Source organism: Thalia democratica, chromosome 6, assembly GCF_965202585.1.
Source record: "Thalia democratica chromosome 6, ktThaDemo2.hap1.1, whole genome shotgun sequence".
Classification (NCBI taxonomy): domain Eukaryota; kingdom Metazoa; phylum Chordata; class Thaliacea; order Salpida; family Salpidae; genus Thalia; species Thalia democratica.
The window spans coordinates 34,328,948-34,350,509 of NC_139170.1; the positions used below are offsets into that span (position 1 = coordinate 34,328,948).

Below are 21,562 nucleotides of genomic sequence, written 5' to 3' on the forward strand. Positions count from 1 at the left end.
AAAACTTGTTATCATCTGCTTATCAGCTTCATCTCAACAGAATCGTTTTAAAAGAACTTTTCAGACATTTGTTTGAAGTAACTGTTTTGTCGCTAAGAGCATAAAAAGTGCAAAAGCACTGCCAAAGAAATTAGAAACAAAATTTATGCGTTGCCATACGGAACTTCCTCATAAAGTTTTTTTTTCCTTCTTGTGCTAAAACTCTAAATTTTTTAAATATTTTAGTTTTAAAAACAATTTTTAGAATAAATACGCGTTAAAAAATACCACACTATAAACCAGTTAAGAAATAAACTATAAAATCTAAATAAAAAGAAACAAAAAATAAAAACAACCTTAAAAATATGTAATACTAATAGTATGCTTAAGTTTAACTGTGAAATTTAGTTAACTTTTTCATAGATAAAACTTTCTGAGGTATGGTTTGATTATTAGAAACTAAAAGTAATTACAATAAAGCTTAGCTACACAAAAGTTATCACTTTTTTTATATAAGAAATACACGCGAACTAAGAGTTATAGTAAAATGGTTTAAGACCAGAATTTTTTGAGTTCGCACTTTTGTTAAAAATCCTACCTCAAGTAGTAAGTTTTTTAGTAATATAGTATAAATTTAATGTTTATATAAAAAATTGGCTGTAATTGTTTGAAGTTATTTAGATAATGCAATTATTGACTAAGACAGGATTATTATTATTTCACAAAGAAACTTTGTGTCATTATAAACTAGACAATAAGCACACGTTGAAAAACATTGTATAATAAAAAAATATTAACGAATATTAGACAATGCTTTTTTAATTAGTTTAATATCTTAAAAGTGAGCTTAAACTAAATAAACTTAATTTATTTAGCCCTTTTTAGGTTTTTAAAGCAAAGTTTAAAATATTATAGCAAATTGACTTATTTTATTTTAATAGCAGTAACATTTTGCAGTATATTAACTAAGCTTATTTTAAAACTAAAACTATTTAGAAGCAAATCATCTTATTTCTTTTAAAATATATAACTATTTAAAATATAAATGAAACAAAAACTAACAAAATTGCTTTATTTTCAACTAAAAATACATTTCCAAGTCTGCATTGTGTAGTTGTATTTGTATTTCAAGACTATCATTCTGTTGTTGTCTCAAAAAACAAGTTAAACTATAGAATATACTTTTTGTAAAATTACTAAGAAAAGACATTCAAGTTCATACAGTTCGACAATATTTAGTTTCATTCATCCGTTGAAATTATAACATAACAAATTCAAATATCAACAATATAAACGATATAAGTAATAGAAAACATTATGTAACTGTTTAAAAAACACAAAAAATATGTCTCAAATAGAACTTTAAATAAATTTTTTAGATTAATTAACATTAGCTTATAAATAAGTATTTCAGAAAAAAAATCTAAATTATAAAGATTACAAATAAACATTACTAAAAGAAAATAATTGTGTTTTTAAATCTTAAAATGTAGTTAATATCTTTTTTAAATATTATTTATAAATATAATATAAAATCTTACTTTAAACAATAAATACCACATTTAAGTTTACTCAAACCTTACAAATATGTTTTTGTAATAACATAGTTTATGTTAAAGAAAATTTCATCTTAAGTCTAAGCTGCAAAAAGACTTATTTTCCAGTATCTTTTTGCAGATCTTTGAAAAGAAAAATTGTAACAACATCAATTGTAACTCAAAAAAAAAAGAGCTGCTTTTTTTACTAATAAAATTCTCAAATAAACTTTTCATAAGATATATTTAAAAAACAAAAAAAATAACATTACATTTTTTTTACACGACGGAACTAAGAATTATAAAATAAAACACTCTAACTTACTAGTTTTAAATTAATATTTACTTTGCAAGAACTGAATTTACCCTTTTAAACTACAAAAAGTTACTTAGGCTTAATTATTTCAATAAATATTTATTTTTTTCAGTAAAATAACCAAGAAGCTTTTAATTGATCAAACATTACAATAAGTGACTTATTAATTAATGAATATGATTGGTGTTAAAAATAAACGTCTGAATTTTATTTCCGTGTGAATTTTATTGTAACACAATTGAACTTCACAAGAATTCAAACTATTAGTAAAATAAAAAAACTTTAAAAAGTAGTATATGCTATTTATTAACGGTATCAGAAACAAGTTAAGTTAATCCTTGAAATAATTAGCTGTAGCACTGAAAAGTAGTCAAAAATATAGTTTAGGTTGAATATACAAAACATCAATCGTCATCACTGTAAACTTCATCGCCAACAGAGTTTAAACTCAATTTGCTGAGAGAAACATTTTTGTTTCTAACATTACTTCTTCTGAAATTGTCTCTCATGTAGTTACGTCCTTCACGATTACCAACTGTCTCCAAAGATCTACGCAGATTCCTCTCTAAATACGGTCGTCTGAGCTCCAACAAACGTTCCTCAATACTTTCAACTCGATCATTTTCAACTAAATTTCTAACTCGATCACTTCCAACATGTGTGTTTTCCCTACTGTTTAGTCGAACAGCGGTAAGACGGTCTACAATGGAGTCCAACGACCTTCGACTATTTCTAATTTGCAGAGTCGGTATGTTGGACCAAACGAGTCTTGTCGAACTTGTGTTGTTGATTCGTTGCATTCTTTTTTTATGTTAAAATTTAAATATGGCTGAGTGATATTGGTAAAACGAGTACTTTTTACTAAGTCTATACTTATTATATAAATGCAAAACTGTCTGTTTTAATTTTTTAATAACTAAAATTGATCTCTTTTGATTAGTGGTTAGCTCAATAGTGGCTAGCTCAATTCAAAGATAAAAATTAATGTAATGAAATCTTTTTACTGCTTACCTTTATTAACACTTTGATCCTAAACTTAAAACTATAAAAGATTGTAAAATCATTCTAAAACTGACTAAAAGTATAATCTAGTAAAAAATTTAATAGAAATTCGGCTTTATTGTTACGTCATTATTCAAATGCACTTTTAAATTAAGCAGGATATCAATAGTTAAAATTCAAAAATGATAATTTTTACTTTAAATTAAACAAGTCAATTAACTTGTTAATAGATAAATTTGTCATTGTTCAGTTGTAATTCAACACTTTTAATATTTTTTAACGTTAGCCACTTCAGTACAATTTAAGAAGTAAAAAAAAATACATTTCACAGGTAAAAGTCTACAATATCCAAAAATCAGCAACTTAAAACTTTTAATAACCATACAATTAATGTTTAATTAATGTTATTTATAAATGGTTTTTTGAGTCTATGATTAAACAAACTTTTTTTGATAAAGAAACTGATAAATTACAAACTTATGAGAGTTTCAAGTTTTGTTGTAATTTTTTTATAATTTTTTTTTTTGTTGTTTTTGTAGCCACGTGTAGAAATGTAATTTTAATTGATTCCACTTTTTATTTTTTGCTTTACAAACCAATCAGTTGAAAATATATTCGTTTTACATGTTTAAATAGCTGTTCGTTTTATGTATTGATCGAGCAAAATTGTTCAACTTTTAACTTGCTTTTTATTTTACCAGGTTCGTTATTGAAGTATAGCTTTTAGAAAACCGATTAATACTTTTCATAACAAACGTTTCTGTTTTGATTGTTTATTGCTGTAAATAGGATAACATTAAAAAACGCAGAAAAAAAGTCAATTATAACAAAACAGCAACACTATTTAAAACTTACTTTTTTAGGTTGAGTTTGACAAGTAATTAAAGCTTTAAGCTAGTAAATATATAAATAGTACAATAAATTCATTAGAAAATTAAAATTTTATATTAATAAAGTTCTCAACTATGTATTGTGCATGCATAGAATATTACTTATTTCGTGAAAGAATTCAAAAGTCCGTAAAAAGCTGACTCATTTTTTGATTCTTTTTATTTATTTTTTTGTTTGTTAAAATAATTTAATCGATAGCTTATTTTGCTCGAACTTCGATATTTAAACTACAATACCAGTTTATTTTGTGAAATTTAAAATTTGCAAATTTGCTTAGAACTCACACAATTTTATGTAATTGTGCTGTGCCAAATACTTTAACAAGTTAAAACAAAAACAGCTCTATCTAAAATCTGAGATTATAAAAATTTTAATCGAACAAAAGTTATTGTGTTTTTAAAAGATACATTAATTAATAACTTTACTCTCAATTTGTCCTGTTATAATTGAAGGCTTTGATAAACATTATGTTAACAGTAAACTTAGTTATTTAAAGAATATTTATTGAATAATTTTTATACAATGGTGAGGTAAATTAGTCTTAATTAACGTATAATTCTGTACATATGTCTCAAATATAAATATTTACCTTTGGAACCGTTAAATTGAACATATTGACGTAAATAGTAAAAAAAAATATTGTATAAATTACTCTAATTATATAAAAAATCCACGCTTGAGTTTAAATTTTTCTTTTTGTATAAAGCCAAATTAAAATATATTTGTTTACTTTAAAATTATGATATTGTTCTTAATACTAAAAATGTTGATCTTTCTAGTTTGATTTATTTTGATTGAAAATTCTAATTTTTAATTGAAGCTTTTTCAGCTTTAACGTCTTTAAATTCTAGAGTTGATTTTTTTTTTGTAGACATATACAGAAATAAAAGAATTAATATCTTAATAATTCTCAATTTATAAATAAAAACAAATTATACAGTAATCTTCCTTTATTCTACCAACATATGTTTCTGTGTGTCAACGAATCAACACACTTCAACTGGGTTCTGTAAAAAAATAATTACTGTAATGAGAGAATAGAAGCATAGAATAAAGTAGGTGTATACATGTTTTCATTAAAATAAGATATTTTCTACAGATAATAGTTATTATTAGGTAAATACTTAATATTAAATCCGACTGTTATAAAACTATATAATATTTGTGATTATTAAGTCTAAAATAAGTAAAGTAAGCTAAATTACACAACAAATCATAATATAAACAAACAACTCACGTTAATGGGAAAGATAACTGATTCAAACTTTATTGTTGTTAACTAATGAAAAAACATTCATTGCAACTAATAATTACGTCACGATGTAAATTAGTTTATTTAAACTATTTAATTTGTATTGCAAAGAACATTAATTTAGTTTTTATGTAATCCATTATGAACAAAAATAAAACATCAACCATTAGTTAGTGAATCAATAAAATTTAACAAAACTTAACGACGGTGAAGGCAACAAAGTTTTGTTGCCTTCACCGTCGTTAAGTTTCTCTCATTACAGTAATTATTATTTTTTTACAGAACCCAGTTGAAGTTTGTTGATTCGTTGACACACAGAAACATATGTTGGTAGAATAAAGGAAGATTACTGTATAATTTGTTTTTATTTATATTCCAGTGAAGTTACTTCACTAGGATCTTTTGTTAGCAAACAATTAAATCTATATTTTGAACAGTTAATTCTCAAATTATTCATATAATACCTATAAATCGTGCTCTATTTTTTAAGTTTTAATTTAAGTATTTTATGGTAATACTCTTTTTTTGGTTATCTTTTTTGAATGTTTTATTACTAAAGCTTTAAATATTTAGATAATAAGAAAAATATCTATAATAGGTTGTAAGAAATTATATAAGAATGTGGTGTACGACTCGATAACTGAAAGGTTCCTTTGTACACCAAGTCCTTAGACCAAACTTTTTGAATACTTTTTTGTCGTTCAATGAATAATATAATATATACATCCATAAATAAAAGAAAGGAATACAAAAATTAAGACTTAATTAGGAAATATTGAATAAAACCTTAAAAAGCTTCTGAAAATATGTTCAAAACATATAAATATTTTTCTATATTTTTTAACTTTAAATATTAATCAACAAACGACTGGAAAAGATGATAATTTTGTTGTTTTAGCAAAAAAAAGTATCTGATTAACTTTGTATTTTTTTTTGTTGATACCTAAAATAAAAAAATACAAATATGTACGCACTAAAATTGAAGAAACTGTAGTTAGGTTAGTATAAATAATTTTATGTAACTATTCTTAAAGCGTATTTTTAAATAAATTAAAATTCGTATAAGACTATACTAGCTATTTATAAGTTATTAACATTTGTCAATTGAACTATATACAAAAGGAAAGTTCCAGAAATTTTATAAAACTGTGCACCATAAACCACTAAAAATAAACTTTTGTAGACTAAGTAAGTAAAAATTTTTATAGAGATTATAATTTTTTTTTAACTAGTTTCTTTTATTGAACAAGTTAAGTAAAAAATATTTACCTATCTTTTAAAACAATTTAAATTAACATTTTGTTATGAAACAAGTTTTTAAACTTGTTTACTGTTTTTCCAGACAAAGTTTTTTGTATACATCAAATATTAATTTAGAAAAAGGTCAGCAATGTTTTCTATCTAACTCTCTAAAATCACTGGAAAGTTTTTCGTGGTATAGAATGTTATAAAATGTTTTCGTAAGCCGCCGTAATTTTAAAAATGTATAATAAAACAATATAATGTAAGAATCAGTGTTTGCTTAATGCAAATTAAGAGCATTTTTGTAACGTTATATCTAAAATAAAGCACAATTTCTGCTACTTTGCACAAAATTATTCGAGCTCAAGGACACAGGAAATTTCTGAACCCTGAACATAGTGACTTTAAAATAAGCTCTACAAAAATAAAATACATTTTAAAAATCAACCACAAAAAGCTACTGAGTATTGTGTCTATCTAAAAACTAACATTTGTTACAGAAAACTTTTGTAGTTTTAAATAAACACATTTACTGTATTTACATGAACAACTTTTTGTAGTTTTTAATTTACTTTGTTGCTTAAAAAGTGAAAGTTTGACTTTGCAGTATGTTTTTAAAACACATTGAAAATACATGCTGATGATTTCTTTAGTCTAACAACTTATATTTCACACTTTTTTTGTACGGTGTTTTTTTATTCCTTTAACGCACATCGTGACATCATGGTTAAACTTATATCTATTCATGCCGTTTCGAATATCTTTATAAAGTAAAACATTATCTAAACAAAACATATGTTAAAAAGCTTCATTAATATTTTGATTATTATTTCAGAAACTTTTTTGAATCTAAATATTCTACCAAACAAGCTTTTGAAATGTTTAAAAATTTTAAGCAGTGAAAAGTCGTGTTTTAACTCATGTAGTATACAACTCTAACAAAAAAGTTCAATATTTAATAGTAGTAGTATTTAACAATTAGCTAATAAAATTACTTCTATTAATATTTTTAAAACTTTTTATTTAGTTTTATGCATTTATTACATTATTGCAGATGTATTTCTTAAAGGACAGCTAGTAAGAAAATAAAATTAAGGTATGCAAATATTATGTTCATTATTTTAAAATCTGTAACGTTTTATTTAAACAGATAAATAACAAGTTACTAGACTCGTGTATTAGATATTATTTATTTATTTATTTTCGTTTAATTTATTTATTCTCGTTTTAAAATGTTTATACAATAAAATGTTCAGGTAAAAAGTAAGTGTTAAGTTCCTAATAATTTATTAAGAAATATAGGTACACAATACAAAAAAGTAATTAGTTTTGAAAGCATTCTGTTGCTAATATGATTTTTTTATCAAATATGGTTTGTGGTCAAAAACGTATTGATTGCTTTATTTAAAAAGTTTTCATTGTTTTACAAGCAACTTCAGTTTATCTAATACATAGATTACTTTTTAGTAATAATAGACTAAAAAATCAGTAAATTTAAGTCTAACATAAAAGTACTAGTTTAACTTATTGTTTTGCTTGAAATTTTCTGAAACTATTTTCTACAAAAACATTCGCTCACGTCTATTTCAAGCTTTTTTTTAATGACTAAAATTAAGTACAACAACTTTTAAAAAAAATTTCTAACGCTGTTTCCCAAAAAATGTTTTCGATTTCCAAATTATTTCATTTCAAATCAAAGTTAGCTCAAAGCTACTACGCAGACACAATCTTCAAAAAAAGCTGTACCCTGAGTTTTATATCTGAGGAAAAAGCTGTAAAGGTTCTAAAAGAGAAGTTCAATTTATAAATAAAACTATGCTAAAACAGGAATCGGCAAACTGCAGCCAGCGAGCATGTTAGTGTTGTAATGTTTGATGTTGCCAACGCAAGGTAAGACTGCAGCCCGCAAAAAAAAATTAAAAAGTTACACTATGAACTCTAAAGCAGCGATCCGCAGCCTTTTATAAGTCCTGGGCTAATTTTTGTAGAAATATTTATTCGCCGGCCGCAAATATTCTAGAATAATTGTAATAATTAACATGAACATACTATACTAGATCATAAAAATCATGAAATAAGCAATAAAAGAGCACTAGTATAGATAATATTTAAATTACGAACCTAATTGTAAGCTTTTACCCGAAAAGCTTTTCTTTTTATTTTCTTTTAAAAGTATGTTTTTTGGATAAAAAAAAAACTCTTGGGCCGCAGATTTTGGCTTTGAAGGCCCCATTTGGCCTGCGGACCGAAATTTTCCGATCACTGCACTGGAGGTTGAAATTAAGAGCATAAAAAGAGTTTTGGGTACATTTTACAGGAAATTTGAAACTTACACTAGATAGTTTGGGTACATTATGAATGGTAACAACTAAAACTGCATCTGCAACCTACAAATTTTTTAGCCCACGACCAACAAATACCTGTCGATACATGTGCCAAAACAATAAGTAAAGTATATTACAACACATTTAATATAAAAAATACCTTCACTTACGCTTTTACAACTATAGTATTATAACATTTAAGTTTCTCAAATCGTCCTCCTGGCATGTCAACCGTTATTTTTATTTTATAACAATAGTAATGAGTTTAAACAAAAGTTTTTTCGATACTTTTGAAGTCTTATTTTTAATATTTTTAGCTTTTACAAATTATTTATAGTTTTATTAACTATTTCCAACCCTATGAAATAAAATAAACTACTTGTTTATGATATATAACTTTTCAAGAACTTGATAAAAAAAATAATTAAATTTAACATTAATTAAATTGTAATTTCAACTTTTAAACTTAATTGTGATGATATACTTTTCAGGTAACTTTAAATAAACATTTTGTGTTTCATGAGGCTTATTTCTATATAATTTATAGTTTCATTTAGTAATTACGTAGGATAATTTAACTTACTTAATTTAAGTTTAAATTTTATTTTAAAACTTTTTTTTCATGTACAGTACACTTAAACTTATGAAAATATTTTTTTTAAGAAATGAAAAAAAAAATCAAACTGCTATTTAATTTTTTTTTTTGAGTCATTTAAAAAAAAATGACGTTGGACATACTACCTAATACAATGATTCATCAACTAATATTAATGTAATTTCTTTGTTTTGTTCTTCAAACTTAACCACAAAAACTTACAATGGTTGTTTGACTATTTTTTTAAATGTCACTATTTTCTTAGTATTTTGTTTAATTTTGTTTTTGTATCAGACTAATATATAAGCTGCTCAGCAAAAAGTTAAAAAGTTGAATAAAAATACTTTAAGAAAGGCTGATTAATAAAAAGATTAGTTAAGATTAATGTAGTTTTGTTATGTTCTACACTTTTAAGTTAAATAACTGCAGTTTAAATAAGTTTATAAAATGAACATTAAATACATAAAGTAACGCAACTGATATTTTAAATTCTTAACACCTACATTTCTGTACACCTACATTTGTTTAATAGAGGAAGTCACAGCTACACGTTGAAGTTGTAAAGGCTTAATTTGTAATACTTTAACTCACTTTATAAGGTGGTGTTTGTCTTTTTTCTATGTATTTTAACGAGTATTGTGAAACTTTTAGTTTGTTATCAGTTATAAAAATACTGAGGGTACATTGTAAGTTATAAAGAACTAGGATTGTGTTTAGTTTTATTTAATTTACAATAAAACTTTTCTTATTTGTAAAATCGTTTGAGTTGAGTGTTTTTGTGTTAAATTCTTGTTTTTGGTATAATAAAATTTTATATATTACCATAACAAACTACTATACTACTGAGTTAAATATATAAAGTATATATAATCGACAAACTAAATAATATGATTGTTAGTAAAGTGATTAAAGAAAAATAACAATAGTTAAATTTTTAAAATAAGTATAAACAAGCGCCAAATTATCTACCATAAATAAAATAAGTTAAAAAATAAAAATATTTTTTTAAGTTAAAGCAAATTATGAATAAGTTTGTTTGAAAAAAAAGCTAATAAAAGTGTTTGAGTATAATTTGCAGTTAAATAAGTTGAAATTTAGCAAAAACTTCCTATGTAGTTTCTTATTGACTTCCTTATTGGTTTTACGCATGTTGTATCAGCATTGTATTTTTACAGTATAAAATTGTTTCAACTAAAGTTGCAGTTAAACTAACTCTAATATGTTATTACTTAATAAAGAGATTTATAAAATTAATCTGTATAAAGTAAGAACAAAAAACTCGCTTATTGTGACTTATAATTAGAAAAAAATCAAAAGATAATTTGCAGAAGAAAAATCACAAATAAAAAGTTGGCTGTGTCCTTGACTGATTTAATCATTTGTATATAAATCTTGTCGGTTACTTATAAGAAAGTTTACAAATGTTTTTAATTTACTGAGACATTTAATTTTACTGTTAAATAATTTTTTTACCTGTGCTTGTTTTCTAATGAAAACTTTTTTTTTTTGGTACTTTATCTCAAGATGCAGAAAGTAAGCTAAAAAATTAGTTGTGCTTCAGGTAAATTCAAATAGAAAACTATTTTCTCAAAATACACCTGCTATGTAAGTTCGCACCCGCGTAAGTTTGAATGCTTAAATATGGTACGCAGCATGTTTTATAATATTTTTCATATACTTATAACTAAAAAAATTCGAGCAAAGTCACAAAATAAACTAAGCAGGTAGACTGAGACCAATTTCGTCCTTATTAGGACTCATCAGTAAGCCTCAGGCATACTAATATCCAGGCTTAGGCTCTGTAGACTTTTGCCGATGTTTAAGTTGATTAAAGAAAAACAAGTTGTAAAATGACTGTAAATTGTCATCCCTATATTTTGTACAATCTAAAACAATAAATTCAGATAATATCTTAATTAATAAATTTATATTTTGATTTGTTTTGTTTATCCTAAACAAAATTATTTTATTTTATTTCACAGCTATAAAATTTAGCAGCAAATGGAAATGAGGTTCATAATTTGTTCGTTTCTTTTTTGCTCAGTAAGTTGTTTTGACGTTACTTTAAAACTATTTAATTCTAAAATAAGTGTTAGAAAAAAAAACAGGTTTTATTACTTTTTAACTTCAGCGTGCATTGCTTGCCTATTTTGTAAGTTTGATAAATTAGTAGATTGATAGAAAAATCATGTTAAGTAGTAAAATAAAAAGTATAAACAAAAACGTTTAAAGCAACAAAAAAGAAACAAGTAAAAATTGTTTATCAGTTGAGCTAGATAACTTATAAAATTTTATCTTTTTTTTCTATTTCTTTATTTCAATTTAGAATTTCTTCAAACATTGAAAAAAATTAAAAACTTTCCAAGCCTTGCACAAGACTCGCTTCGTTCAAGTTTACCAGTAAAAAACAAAAAAGTTTTTTTAAGTATATCAATTAAAGGTCTCAACTTATCGACAAGGAGAATAAACAAGTAAATAAAACTCGCACTTAAGACTACCATCGTTTGTTTCCAGCTGATCGCGTCATGCTTGAGCGACGACATTTACGTTTGCGACAAGTACGGCAGCGATCAAGACGGAAGCGGCTCGCTGGAAAGCCCCTTCGGAACGATTCAAAAAGCCATAGTGGACGGGAGGAGGCTCAAGAGGAGGGGCGCGGAGTTTGTGACGATCCACCTCAGAGGGGGAATGTACCACGTGGACAGGAACATCAACCTCTTCAAACAGGTCAGTGAACAGGGGCGTTGGTGAGCATTGGAGCAAATGCTAAACCTAAAAATTATAAAACGTATTAAGGTATTATAAACCTGTAATATTACCATTTTTAAATAACTTTTTTTTCACAAAAGATTTGTTGTTAATGTAATGTTTTTACTCTACTAAATAAGTTTAAAACAAATCAAACTAAAGGGTTTTTAAATACTTCTAAATTTTCCGCACCCCCTAACAAAGTTGTAACGCGTCGCTACTGGTCATTAAATAAAGTAGTTGACGTTTTGGCTGCTAGTTTGTGAACGAATGAAATTCGTATTTATAGCAATGCCGCTGTAAACAGAGATTAAAAATTCAAAAAAAGAACTTTCACAATTCTTTGGACGCGTAATTCATCAATGCTCGTGAATGTTGAAACATAAAAAAAAAGTTAAGTTTTTTGTTAATAAATTATGGCAACTGTAAGGAATAAACATGTTTATTGTATTTAGCATCAAGTATACCAAATTAACAGGATTCGAACACCAATATTACCAACTATGAAAATGAAGAAGTCACAATCACTGGGTCGATTAGGATAACATTTGGAAACTTTCGTTTAAGTAGACAAAATGAATATATTAAAGTGTACAAAACAATTTACGACGGAAAATGCTCACAAAATACATTTTTTGGAAACAAAAGACTTGTGCGGGCCAGGTTTTTTTTTTTTAATTTTAATCACATTGTAACTTAAGTAGTTAACTACATCATTGACTAGACTAATAGGTTTTATGCCTGTGTAAAAGATCTGAGTTTTTTTTAGTTACCATACTTTTAACCTATTTAACAACTACAAAGCAGAACAAACAAAACAAAAAAACACAACTCAATATAAAAAAAATAACTAATAACTCTACTAACACTGCGAACTAAGGTGTTTATTTTTAACATTCCAAATAACCACTCACTGTTTGTAGAGATGCTTTAAGATATTAAGAAATGATACATAAAAAATAAATTGTAATAAATTTTTTTGAATAATAAGTTTTCACGACAGGATAAACTATAACTGTTTGACGATATATGATATTTTGTACAATGACAAATTTTTACAGAAAACCAAACTTGGTCACGTGGACAGGTGAGAACATGAGCGGGGAAGGCCCCTACTTGAAAGTAGACGGGTTGCTCAAACCGACACCAGGGCTGTGCACTTACGAATCAAAAGGAAGATTTCGACAGGTATTTTACATTTTTTCATTATAATCACTGTACGATTAGTGGTAAGCTAAATTATACTTTTTATATAAACTGACGTACGTGAATCTAATTACTTCAAGTATCAATGCTGTTTTTGTATTTTCTCTACTCAATGTTTAAACAGAATTTTTTTTGTGCAAACAAACTATTGAAAGCTTTTACTTTAGGAATGTGATGACGCAAACAAAATGGGTTTCGTCTACAAACAAGGGGACATGAGCGCGGACTGGACGCCGTCCATCAAGTCCGGACAGGGCGTGGACTTGGTTGTGTTCCACGCCTGGACCGCCGAAAGGGTCACCATCGACAGTATCAACCCGGCAAAAAACAAGGTCCTGTTCAAGAAGCCCCTCAGAAAGGCTGTGGGGAGCCACCCTTTCTCGTCTGGGTACAGATACGTCGTTGAAAACGTCGAAAGCGGTGAGTTTTCTTTGTTTTTCAGTTGTTTAAACATGATTTTGACCACTTATGTTGTTGTGTGCAGAGTTGGATGCCCCGGGCGAGTTCTATTGTAAGCCGATCAACGAAAGACAATCGGAATTGTCATTTGCACTGCCGCGCATTGAGTTAAACCTGTTTGAAGACGTTTACGTTGGCAAAAGAGACAAAATTTTTGTCGGTGAGTTTTGAAACCCTTACAGAAACATTTTATTTGTAACATCTCCTTGATTCCAAATCATTGGTTTTAACAAATGTCCCTAAAACAAAAAGTAAACGGTTCATTTTATCATTAATTTATTCAAAAAATTCTCACAAACAGTAAAGAACGCAATCAACGTGGCTTTCAACGGAATTCAGTTCAAGTACACCGACAACCTGGGTTTCCATGGCTACAGCCAGACGAAAGCGCCCCTGCTGTTCGACGGTTGCTCTCACGTGAGCGTCACCAACTGTCGGTTCCACCACATGGGCTACAACGCCATCTACACTCAGCGCACCAAGTTCATAAACGTTCGTTCTCAGTCAATGTTTTGTTTTGACTCGAACTTACCGAACAGAAGTGCTTTTCGCCAGGCGCATCTTTGCTTGATGAAGTATTTTTAATTATCCGTAAAATTTTTATTTAAAACCTAATTAAATTCGATTTTTGAGATGCATTAAAAAAATTTGGTATGACACATTACAAAGTTAAATTGACGTAAGTGATTAAAAGTAACGCAGCTGTAACAACTTACAAAGTTATGATAATTCCCAACTACAGTGCGCCAGTATTTTGTATTTTTTGCACTTAAATGTTTACCAATGTTGAAAATATTTAAGATTTCGAACAACGACTTCAAAGACATCGGTTACATCGGGATAGCAGTGGACTACAACAACCAGCCCGACAGCCAGCTTGCGACCAAAAACGTTTTGGTGAAGGAGAACACAATGAGAGGGTGTGGGGTCATCAACATGTTTCAAGTAAAATAAATAATACAATATAAAAACAAATAAATGTATATAAAAAAAGTAAGTTATTTCACAAAATACTCGGTTAAAAGTTTACAACTTGGATTTTTTATGCATTAACGTTTTTCAGAGAGTATTATAGTGATAAATTGCTGAACACTTATTATTAGTTTTTACAAATTAGTTAATTACCATTTATGTTTAACAGCCCAGCTGTATCCACGTAAGAGGAGCGAAAAACATCACAGTGTCATGGAACAGTGTTCAAAAAGTTTCCTACGCTGGAATTCGGGTTTGTGTGCTTTTGGAAAAAAAATACGCGTTTTACATAAAACATTTTAATGTTAATGTTTGTGATCATGCCAGTTTTTCTTATTAACTTTAGTATAGTTTTAAAATTAACTAAGAATGTATATAAGTTTTTCAAAAGATAGCTTTTACTAACATTATAGTTTATTGCAAAAATTATTTTGTAGATTTATAACTAAAAAAATTAACAAACAAAACCACTGAAAATCTTAAGATAAACAAACAAACAAACAAAATATTTCTAGCTTTTATCTACTAATTTTTTTAGAAGTATAACCACTTGTAAAACAAACATCCTTAATACTTTTAGCTTAATATAAAAACCATTTATAAGTAATAAGATGCGCAAAGGTTTATACTATTGAAACAGGATTTGTTGAAATAAAAAAAAAAGAATAAGTAACTCAACGAGCTGTATAAACTCGAAAAAAATAGCTTAGAAGCGGTTCTGGTGAGCTTTTACATTGCTCAAGTTAAGTGGGCGTTTCACTTGAACTAAGTTCTGCTTACAACTTTGCATAGAGCTGGCTAGTATATCTATAATTTTTGTACTAGTATAAAAGTATAAAGGTTGTATGTTTTATAAAGATTTATATTTCTATCACAACTAGTAGGACACAACTAAAAATTTATACTAGTTTATTTACTTTAAGAACTTCAATACTTTAATCTTTTACAATCTTAAAATTATTAAGCTTTTTTTTAATAAAATATATCATTAATTATCCCTGACCATTGAAAAACTTAAGGATATTTTTTAAAATAATGAAAAAAACTATTAATTAATGTTTTCAATAGAAAGGCTGCGTTTACTAAGCATACGAAAAGAACAATTTACTTTAACATTAAACTTTATACACAAAACTTACTATAGTTGATTTATAAAACTGTGTCAGCCTGTTTACTATTTTCAAGTACTATACTCTTTAACAATTAAAGGTTTTCTGTTTACCTTTAGTCTTTGTCCGTAAAACTAAAGGCCACATATGAATATTACAATTTAATGACAACTTAATGTCCAGAGTAAATAAATTCTGAGTGTGACAGATACTGCAGCATATCTACTAAATCACTGCGCTAAGAGGTAAAACTTTGCATTCTCAAAACTCACGTCAATACGATGTGTATTTTGAAATTTGCTAAATATTTAGTTTTAAAGTACTTTTTTTATTTGTTAAAACACTTAAACAGTATTCAATGTTCTAACCGGTAGGATAGCAAAACTTCGTTCTAAAACTTTTGCACAAAAATTTTTTTACTGACCAACGTAAAAAACACTTTAGTGTGCAATTGTGCACTTTTTTACTAGTAAAAAAAAGTTAAATTTAGACGTGTGGTTGTTAAATCTTGACAAAAAGGTATTGATAAATATTTTTATACGTTAACTAAATATAAATTTATGTTTTTTTTACTGTGCTTGTAGGTTGGGTGGCAGAAGGCGTTTCATACAGATTACGTTGAAAGTGGAGAGCACGTGTTTCATGTGCACCACAACCACGTGTACAACTACGGAATGGAAATATTGAACGATTTTGGCGGAATTTATCTGTCAACCAACATAGCAGATTGCAAGGATAAACAGGTTTGTTTGAAAGTGTTTCGAAAGCTTAAAACACTTTTTGTTTTGTTATCTAATTGTGCTTGTGCATTTAAGCATTTGCTTTTTTAATACTTAAAGGCAAAACTAAAAAGAAAATATTATGTTTTAGGATATAAATACTAAGTTAAGTTAATTTTTAGTTGCAAAAAAACACTAATTATACACGAGTTTAACAAAAGAGTCGACCACAAGCTTCGGTAGACTGAGACCGGTTTCGTCTTTTCTACCAGAACATTTTTTAATCAACCCTTTTGTTAAACTTGAGCTTTGTCTCACGGCATAAGAACTTCCAGGCTTCTGCTCGGCAGACTTTTGCCGATGTTTTTCTCCATTATACACGAAATATAAAGTTTGCCAACCAAAATCTGAAAACAATTGTTTAAATTTGTTTAATTTTTATTCAGGACATGTCAACATGCTCAAAATACTTTATTTTCAACCGTGACCAAATTTTAAAAACACCAGATTTTTTAACATTAAATTCAAAACAAAAAATCAAATATTTAAAGCATATCACTAAAGTAAACATAAAATATCAATTTTTTTTTACAAAAAATGAAAAAAGCATAAGAGCTGTGACAAGAATAACTGAATATAACGATACTTTTTTTTTGTTCAGGACATGTCGATATGCAATTTGCATGCACTGATAAAAAACAACGTGATTAACACGGGAAGACCTTATCTCTACGGCGGATCAGGAGTCTACGGGGACACCGCATCTTCTGCATTGATCGGTATATAGTATTAATATTATAATTATACTTTTTTTTATTTTTTTATATAGTTTAATATTTTATTAAAATCTTTTATTTTTAGATATGTTGCTTAATTAACTTGTTTATTATAGAATAACATATTTTGCAAAAGTTGATGTATAAAAGATTTTTACTCTATTTTGTGTATATAGTAAACATATTTGTATTTAATTTAGTATTATTTTTAATTACCATTTACTGCAACAGAAAGGCTTGAAACGTTTTGCCTTCTATAACTTGTTGGATCTGTTTAAAACATGTAACATAGTTACACTTTTTTTTCTTAGGGAAAACGTTATTTGCAAAACTAAATACAATAAAAGTAAACATCAAAACTATAAAACGTCAAACTCTTCAGTCTTTAAACCTTAAAATACGTTTCATAATAGATCTCAAGTAAAAATTAGTTGCCTTGGCAGAATAAAAGCCTTAAAGTGACCTGCTTAATTTCAAAAGTTTCATATAGCTTCATATAAATCGATCAATAATCTCGCAGTTGAAGAAAACTGGCTGTACAACTTGAGCGACGCGGGAGTGGTGTTCCACTGCGGCCAGAGAAACTTGGCGAAGAGCAACGTTTTCACGGACGTCGGCCCCAAGAGGATCATCGGAACTTGCAACCCCGTTGTCAGCTTGCCCGACGGAACCATGCCTGAGCAGGTAAGTGTGTAACTATGCAGTGTGAATTGCAGATTTTTTTATGTTCTTTGTCTGTAGTTACTTTTAGATTTATTTTTATTTGTTTGTTTTTTTGTTGTATTATAGACGACGGCTTTTAATTTTTAATAAAATTATAAATTTTGACAAGCTTTTAACATAAAATAGCTGTTTTCAGTTTATTGAATTGCTACTCATCGCTTTGTAACTTACAACTTCCGAAACAGTTTTCAACGCAAACCTTTTTTTAATCAATCAATTTCATCAGCAATTCACGGTGGACGGCAACGTCTTCTTCGTCATGTACGCCAAAACCAGGATGTGGAAGCAGTTTGACTCCTGGACGGACCGGGAGCCGATCTTCCGAAACAACCTGTACTACTTCGAGAACGGCTTCGACGAGGAGCAGCGGAGGACGTTCTTCCCGAAAGGCAGGAGCTACGAGGAGTGGTCTTCCAACGGGGAACGGGACGAGGGTTCCGTGTACGGCGTCGACCCGATGTTTGTGGACATCGAGGCGGACAACTGGTGCCTTAGACCCGAGTCGCCGATGTCGCACACGCCCGTGGGTCGCCTCAACCTGAGAGACGTGCAAGAGCTTTAATACTTTTGTTTGTTACAAGAATTTTATTTATTGTTGTTTGAAAGTTTTTTTTGGATTGCTAAAACTTGTGCTGCTATTTTCAGCTATGGTGTAATTATTTAAAAAGTATTAGCATTCCAACTGTATTCAAACTTTCACTTAAATCATTCAAAAACACTTTAAAAAAATGTTATTTAAACTTCTGACATTAATTGTTAAGTTTTATTTGTTATATGCAGCAAAACTATTTTTAAAAGATATTGTCAACTTCTTCAGTATAATATCTTTTTTTGTTAGAAATCGAGTCGATATGTCGCTTTCTTTCTTTTAAAAATATATAAAAAAAATACTTAAAAATATTAAACTTATTTTTGAACAACACGTCTCTTTTAATTTACAGCACATTAAAACTACTAATAAATTAGTACAGAGAAAATTAGTAAAGTTATGTCTACACTAGTTCTTCAAAGTTTGATCATACCAATTTGATCATCAAACCACAAGCCTTCGGTAGACTGAAATCCGGGTTTTGTTCGTATTAGAACTCATCAGTCAGTCACAACCGAAAAGCCTGCAGGCGCCAATCTACAAACAGTTTATCATCTTTTACCACGAATTTTCACTTTTTGAACTTTCGTGGGTGTTTTCTTTGATCGTTTTCAATACGATTTTCAATAACAATATTTTATACGCAAATGTTTAGATTAGACCGAAATTTTTATTGAATATTTTCTTGAAGTGAAATGGTTGACTGAAAGTCTTTCTATTTTTTCTCTTTTTTCCTCGTTGAAATCTTAAAATATTTAGGAATTTTGTATTTAAATGGGTTTAAATGTTGTCATGTTGGAATTTTGTACAAGCAATAAAAACTAAAAGTTTGCAAACATATTTCATATTGAAAAACGTATTCTAAAAGTTGTACAATTACCTGAATCTGGATAAAGATAATAAATACTGAATAACCAAAAATGATAAACTAAATAAGCTAAGTTACTAATGTTAGTGATAACAATTATATTTAGATATTTTTAGTCGGCTTCGAATATACTTAATCAACTGTATGATCCATTTTTGATCCATTAAAATCTAAACTGTTTGAAAGTTTAAAGTCTAAAAATTTATCTGGTAGTTAATAAAAAAACGCAGTAAATCCAATTTGTTATGGCCAAGTAAGAGTACATTCTATGTTATTAATATCTATTTACTTTCATGATCTAGCTATGAGATTTACAATAAAACATCTATAAAACTCATTTAGAAAACTACAATGACAAAGAAACATTGTTTTATACTATTTTGTAATTAATGCTTATAAAACTTATTTTATTGATAAACTCAGTTGGTAAGATTATATTTTTAAGGTATAAAACTTATAAGTAAATGATAAATTAAATAAAAAACTGCTTGTTTATGTAACAAAACAATTTTTAAACTTTTAACTTTTAGCAAGTTCATAAATTTTAAAGTGCAGAAAGAAGTAAAATTTATTCGAAGTCTTTTTTATAAAAACTTAATTATCAAAAATAGTTTAAATATTAAACTAAGCACTTGTTATTTTAACCAGTAAAGGTTAATTTTGAGATTTCAAAAAAATTTTAGAATCATTGTACCAGTAGTAACGTTTTAATTACTTATTTGAAACTCTAATCATATAAAATCTAAAAAATTTAAACCTTTTCTTAAAACATCTCAGGCACTTAAAATAAGGTTAATCTATGTTATCTAGTACTCTTTTTATTATGTTATCATTGTAACAAAATTAACCCTTTTAGTTTTTTAAGTTATAACTGTAATCGAAATTTAGTTGCTATAATTTAAAATCTGGTAAGACTTTAAATATGTTTATCTGTTTATTTACACACTTTATGATAAAATGAATTTATCTAAATGAGCTGTTTCGACGCTATACACCAAAAACTAAAATAAAAACAATTCGTATTTTAAGTTTCATTAAACTTATTTTTAATTACAAAAAACGGAAATTTAAAATTGTAGTTTAATAGATATGAAAAGCTTTATAGCAAACATGTTGGAAGTTATTTACTGGAAGCTTTAAGAACTTTTCCCTAGTTTATCTTTTTGAAGCACACAATTTTTTATTCATCTTTCATTTCTTTTAGAAACATAACAATGCTCCAACTAGAAGCCATCATTCCAATTGAGATATTTTCCAAAAACCTTTAAAAAACAATGTTTTGTAAAACAAATACAAAATATGATATTATAAAGATGCAAACTAAAAATGTATATTTCATTCTAGCACTAGCATTTAATTCTTTAACTCTGTACAATGTATACTTTGAAACCAACGAACAAAGAAATTATTGGGTTTTGAAATTTTCAAGTCAATAAAGTGACTTAAATGTTCCCTTATTTTGGAATGATTGTCGTGCAAAAAAGCTTATAAAAACTTGAAATGTTTATTATTTCTAGTATGTACTTGAATTTTTTAACAAATTTATATTGTGATTTCAAAATTCTGAATAAAACATTTTAAGATTCTATTCTAAAAACAATATTTCACTCAAAAAAGAGATAATCAGTTAACAATGAAATATTAAAAATATACGGAAAACACGGAATGAGACATTACGCTTAACATGGAAAAACAACTTTACTATATCCTGTTTATCAAGAAATTGACTAACCTGAAAAAATAACAGGCCTGCAATAAAACTCATGATTTTCTTTATATCAAAAGTAAAAAGCTGTTAACACATTCACACCAACAACTATAAAGATAACTCTTTCTGTTAATTTCATCGAACACTTTACGTAGTATGCAAAAATAACACTACAGTTGTATAACATTACACCAACCTCCAATAAAGCCCCTTGTTTTCCACGTACCCTGGCCGAAACTTGACGTCAGGTCTCCTGATGCTGCCCAACTCCTGGTGCCACCCGTAAATCTTCCTCAAGTCTTCTCCATTTATTACGTCATTGTGTCTGTTGGCATGGCGCCACAGGAGTAGGCCCATGGTGAACCAGCAAAGGGGAGCTGAAGCCATTTTTTTTTCAAAAAGCCGTCTTCATATTTGAACAACCTGTTTGTTTTAATAAACTATTATTTATAGAATTTAAAAATGTTTAAAATCAAAATAGTTAAAAATGACTTGATTGCGTTTATATAACAACAAAAATACAAAAATAAAATACAAAATTACAAATGT

At 27.5% G+C, this 21,562-nt stretch overlaps 1 protein-coding gene across 1 annotated transcript; it reads left to right on the top strand.

Moving 5' to 3' along the window:
- The first annotated feature begins 11,121 nt into the window (after positions 1–11,121).
- LOC145839010 (uncharacterized) lies at positions 11,122–18,410 on the top strand. Its single transcript, XM_082946623.1, has 13 exons — positions 11,122–11,179; positions 11,651–11,863; positions 12,363–12,547; positions 12,946–13,072; positions 13,258–13,510; positions 13,575–13,709; positions 13,851–14,041; positions 14,351–14,494; positions 14,691–14,774; positions 16,215–16,373; positions 17,011–17,128; positions 17,646–17,809; positions 18,075–18,410. Exons 1-13 carry the CDS (start codon positions 11,138–11,140, stop codon positions 18,408–18,410), a joined length of 2,151 nt encoding a protein of 716 aa, XP_082802749.1. The 5' UTR covers positions 11,122–11,137.
- Positions 18,411–21,562: the final 3,152 nt, after the last annotated feature.

Bases quoted from the DNA above. Each gene is read 5' to 3' on its own strand.
- LOC145839010 (XM_082946623.1), top strand. From the start codon at position 11,138: ATGGAAATGAGGTTCATAATTTGTTCGTTTCTTTTTTGCTCA. The intron at 13,511-13,574 runs GTGAGTTTTCTT...TGTTGTGTGCAG, and splicing joins CGTTGAAAACGTCGAAAGCG to AGTTGGATGCCCCGGGCGAG. The intron at 14,042-14,350 runs GTTCGTTCTCAG...AAAATATTTAAG, and splicing joins AGCGCACCAAGTTCATAAAC to ATTTCGAACAACGACTTCAA.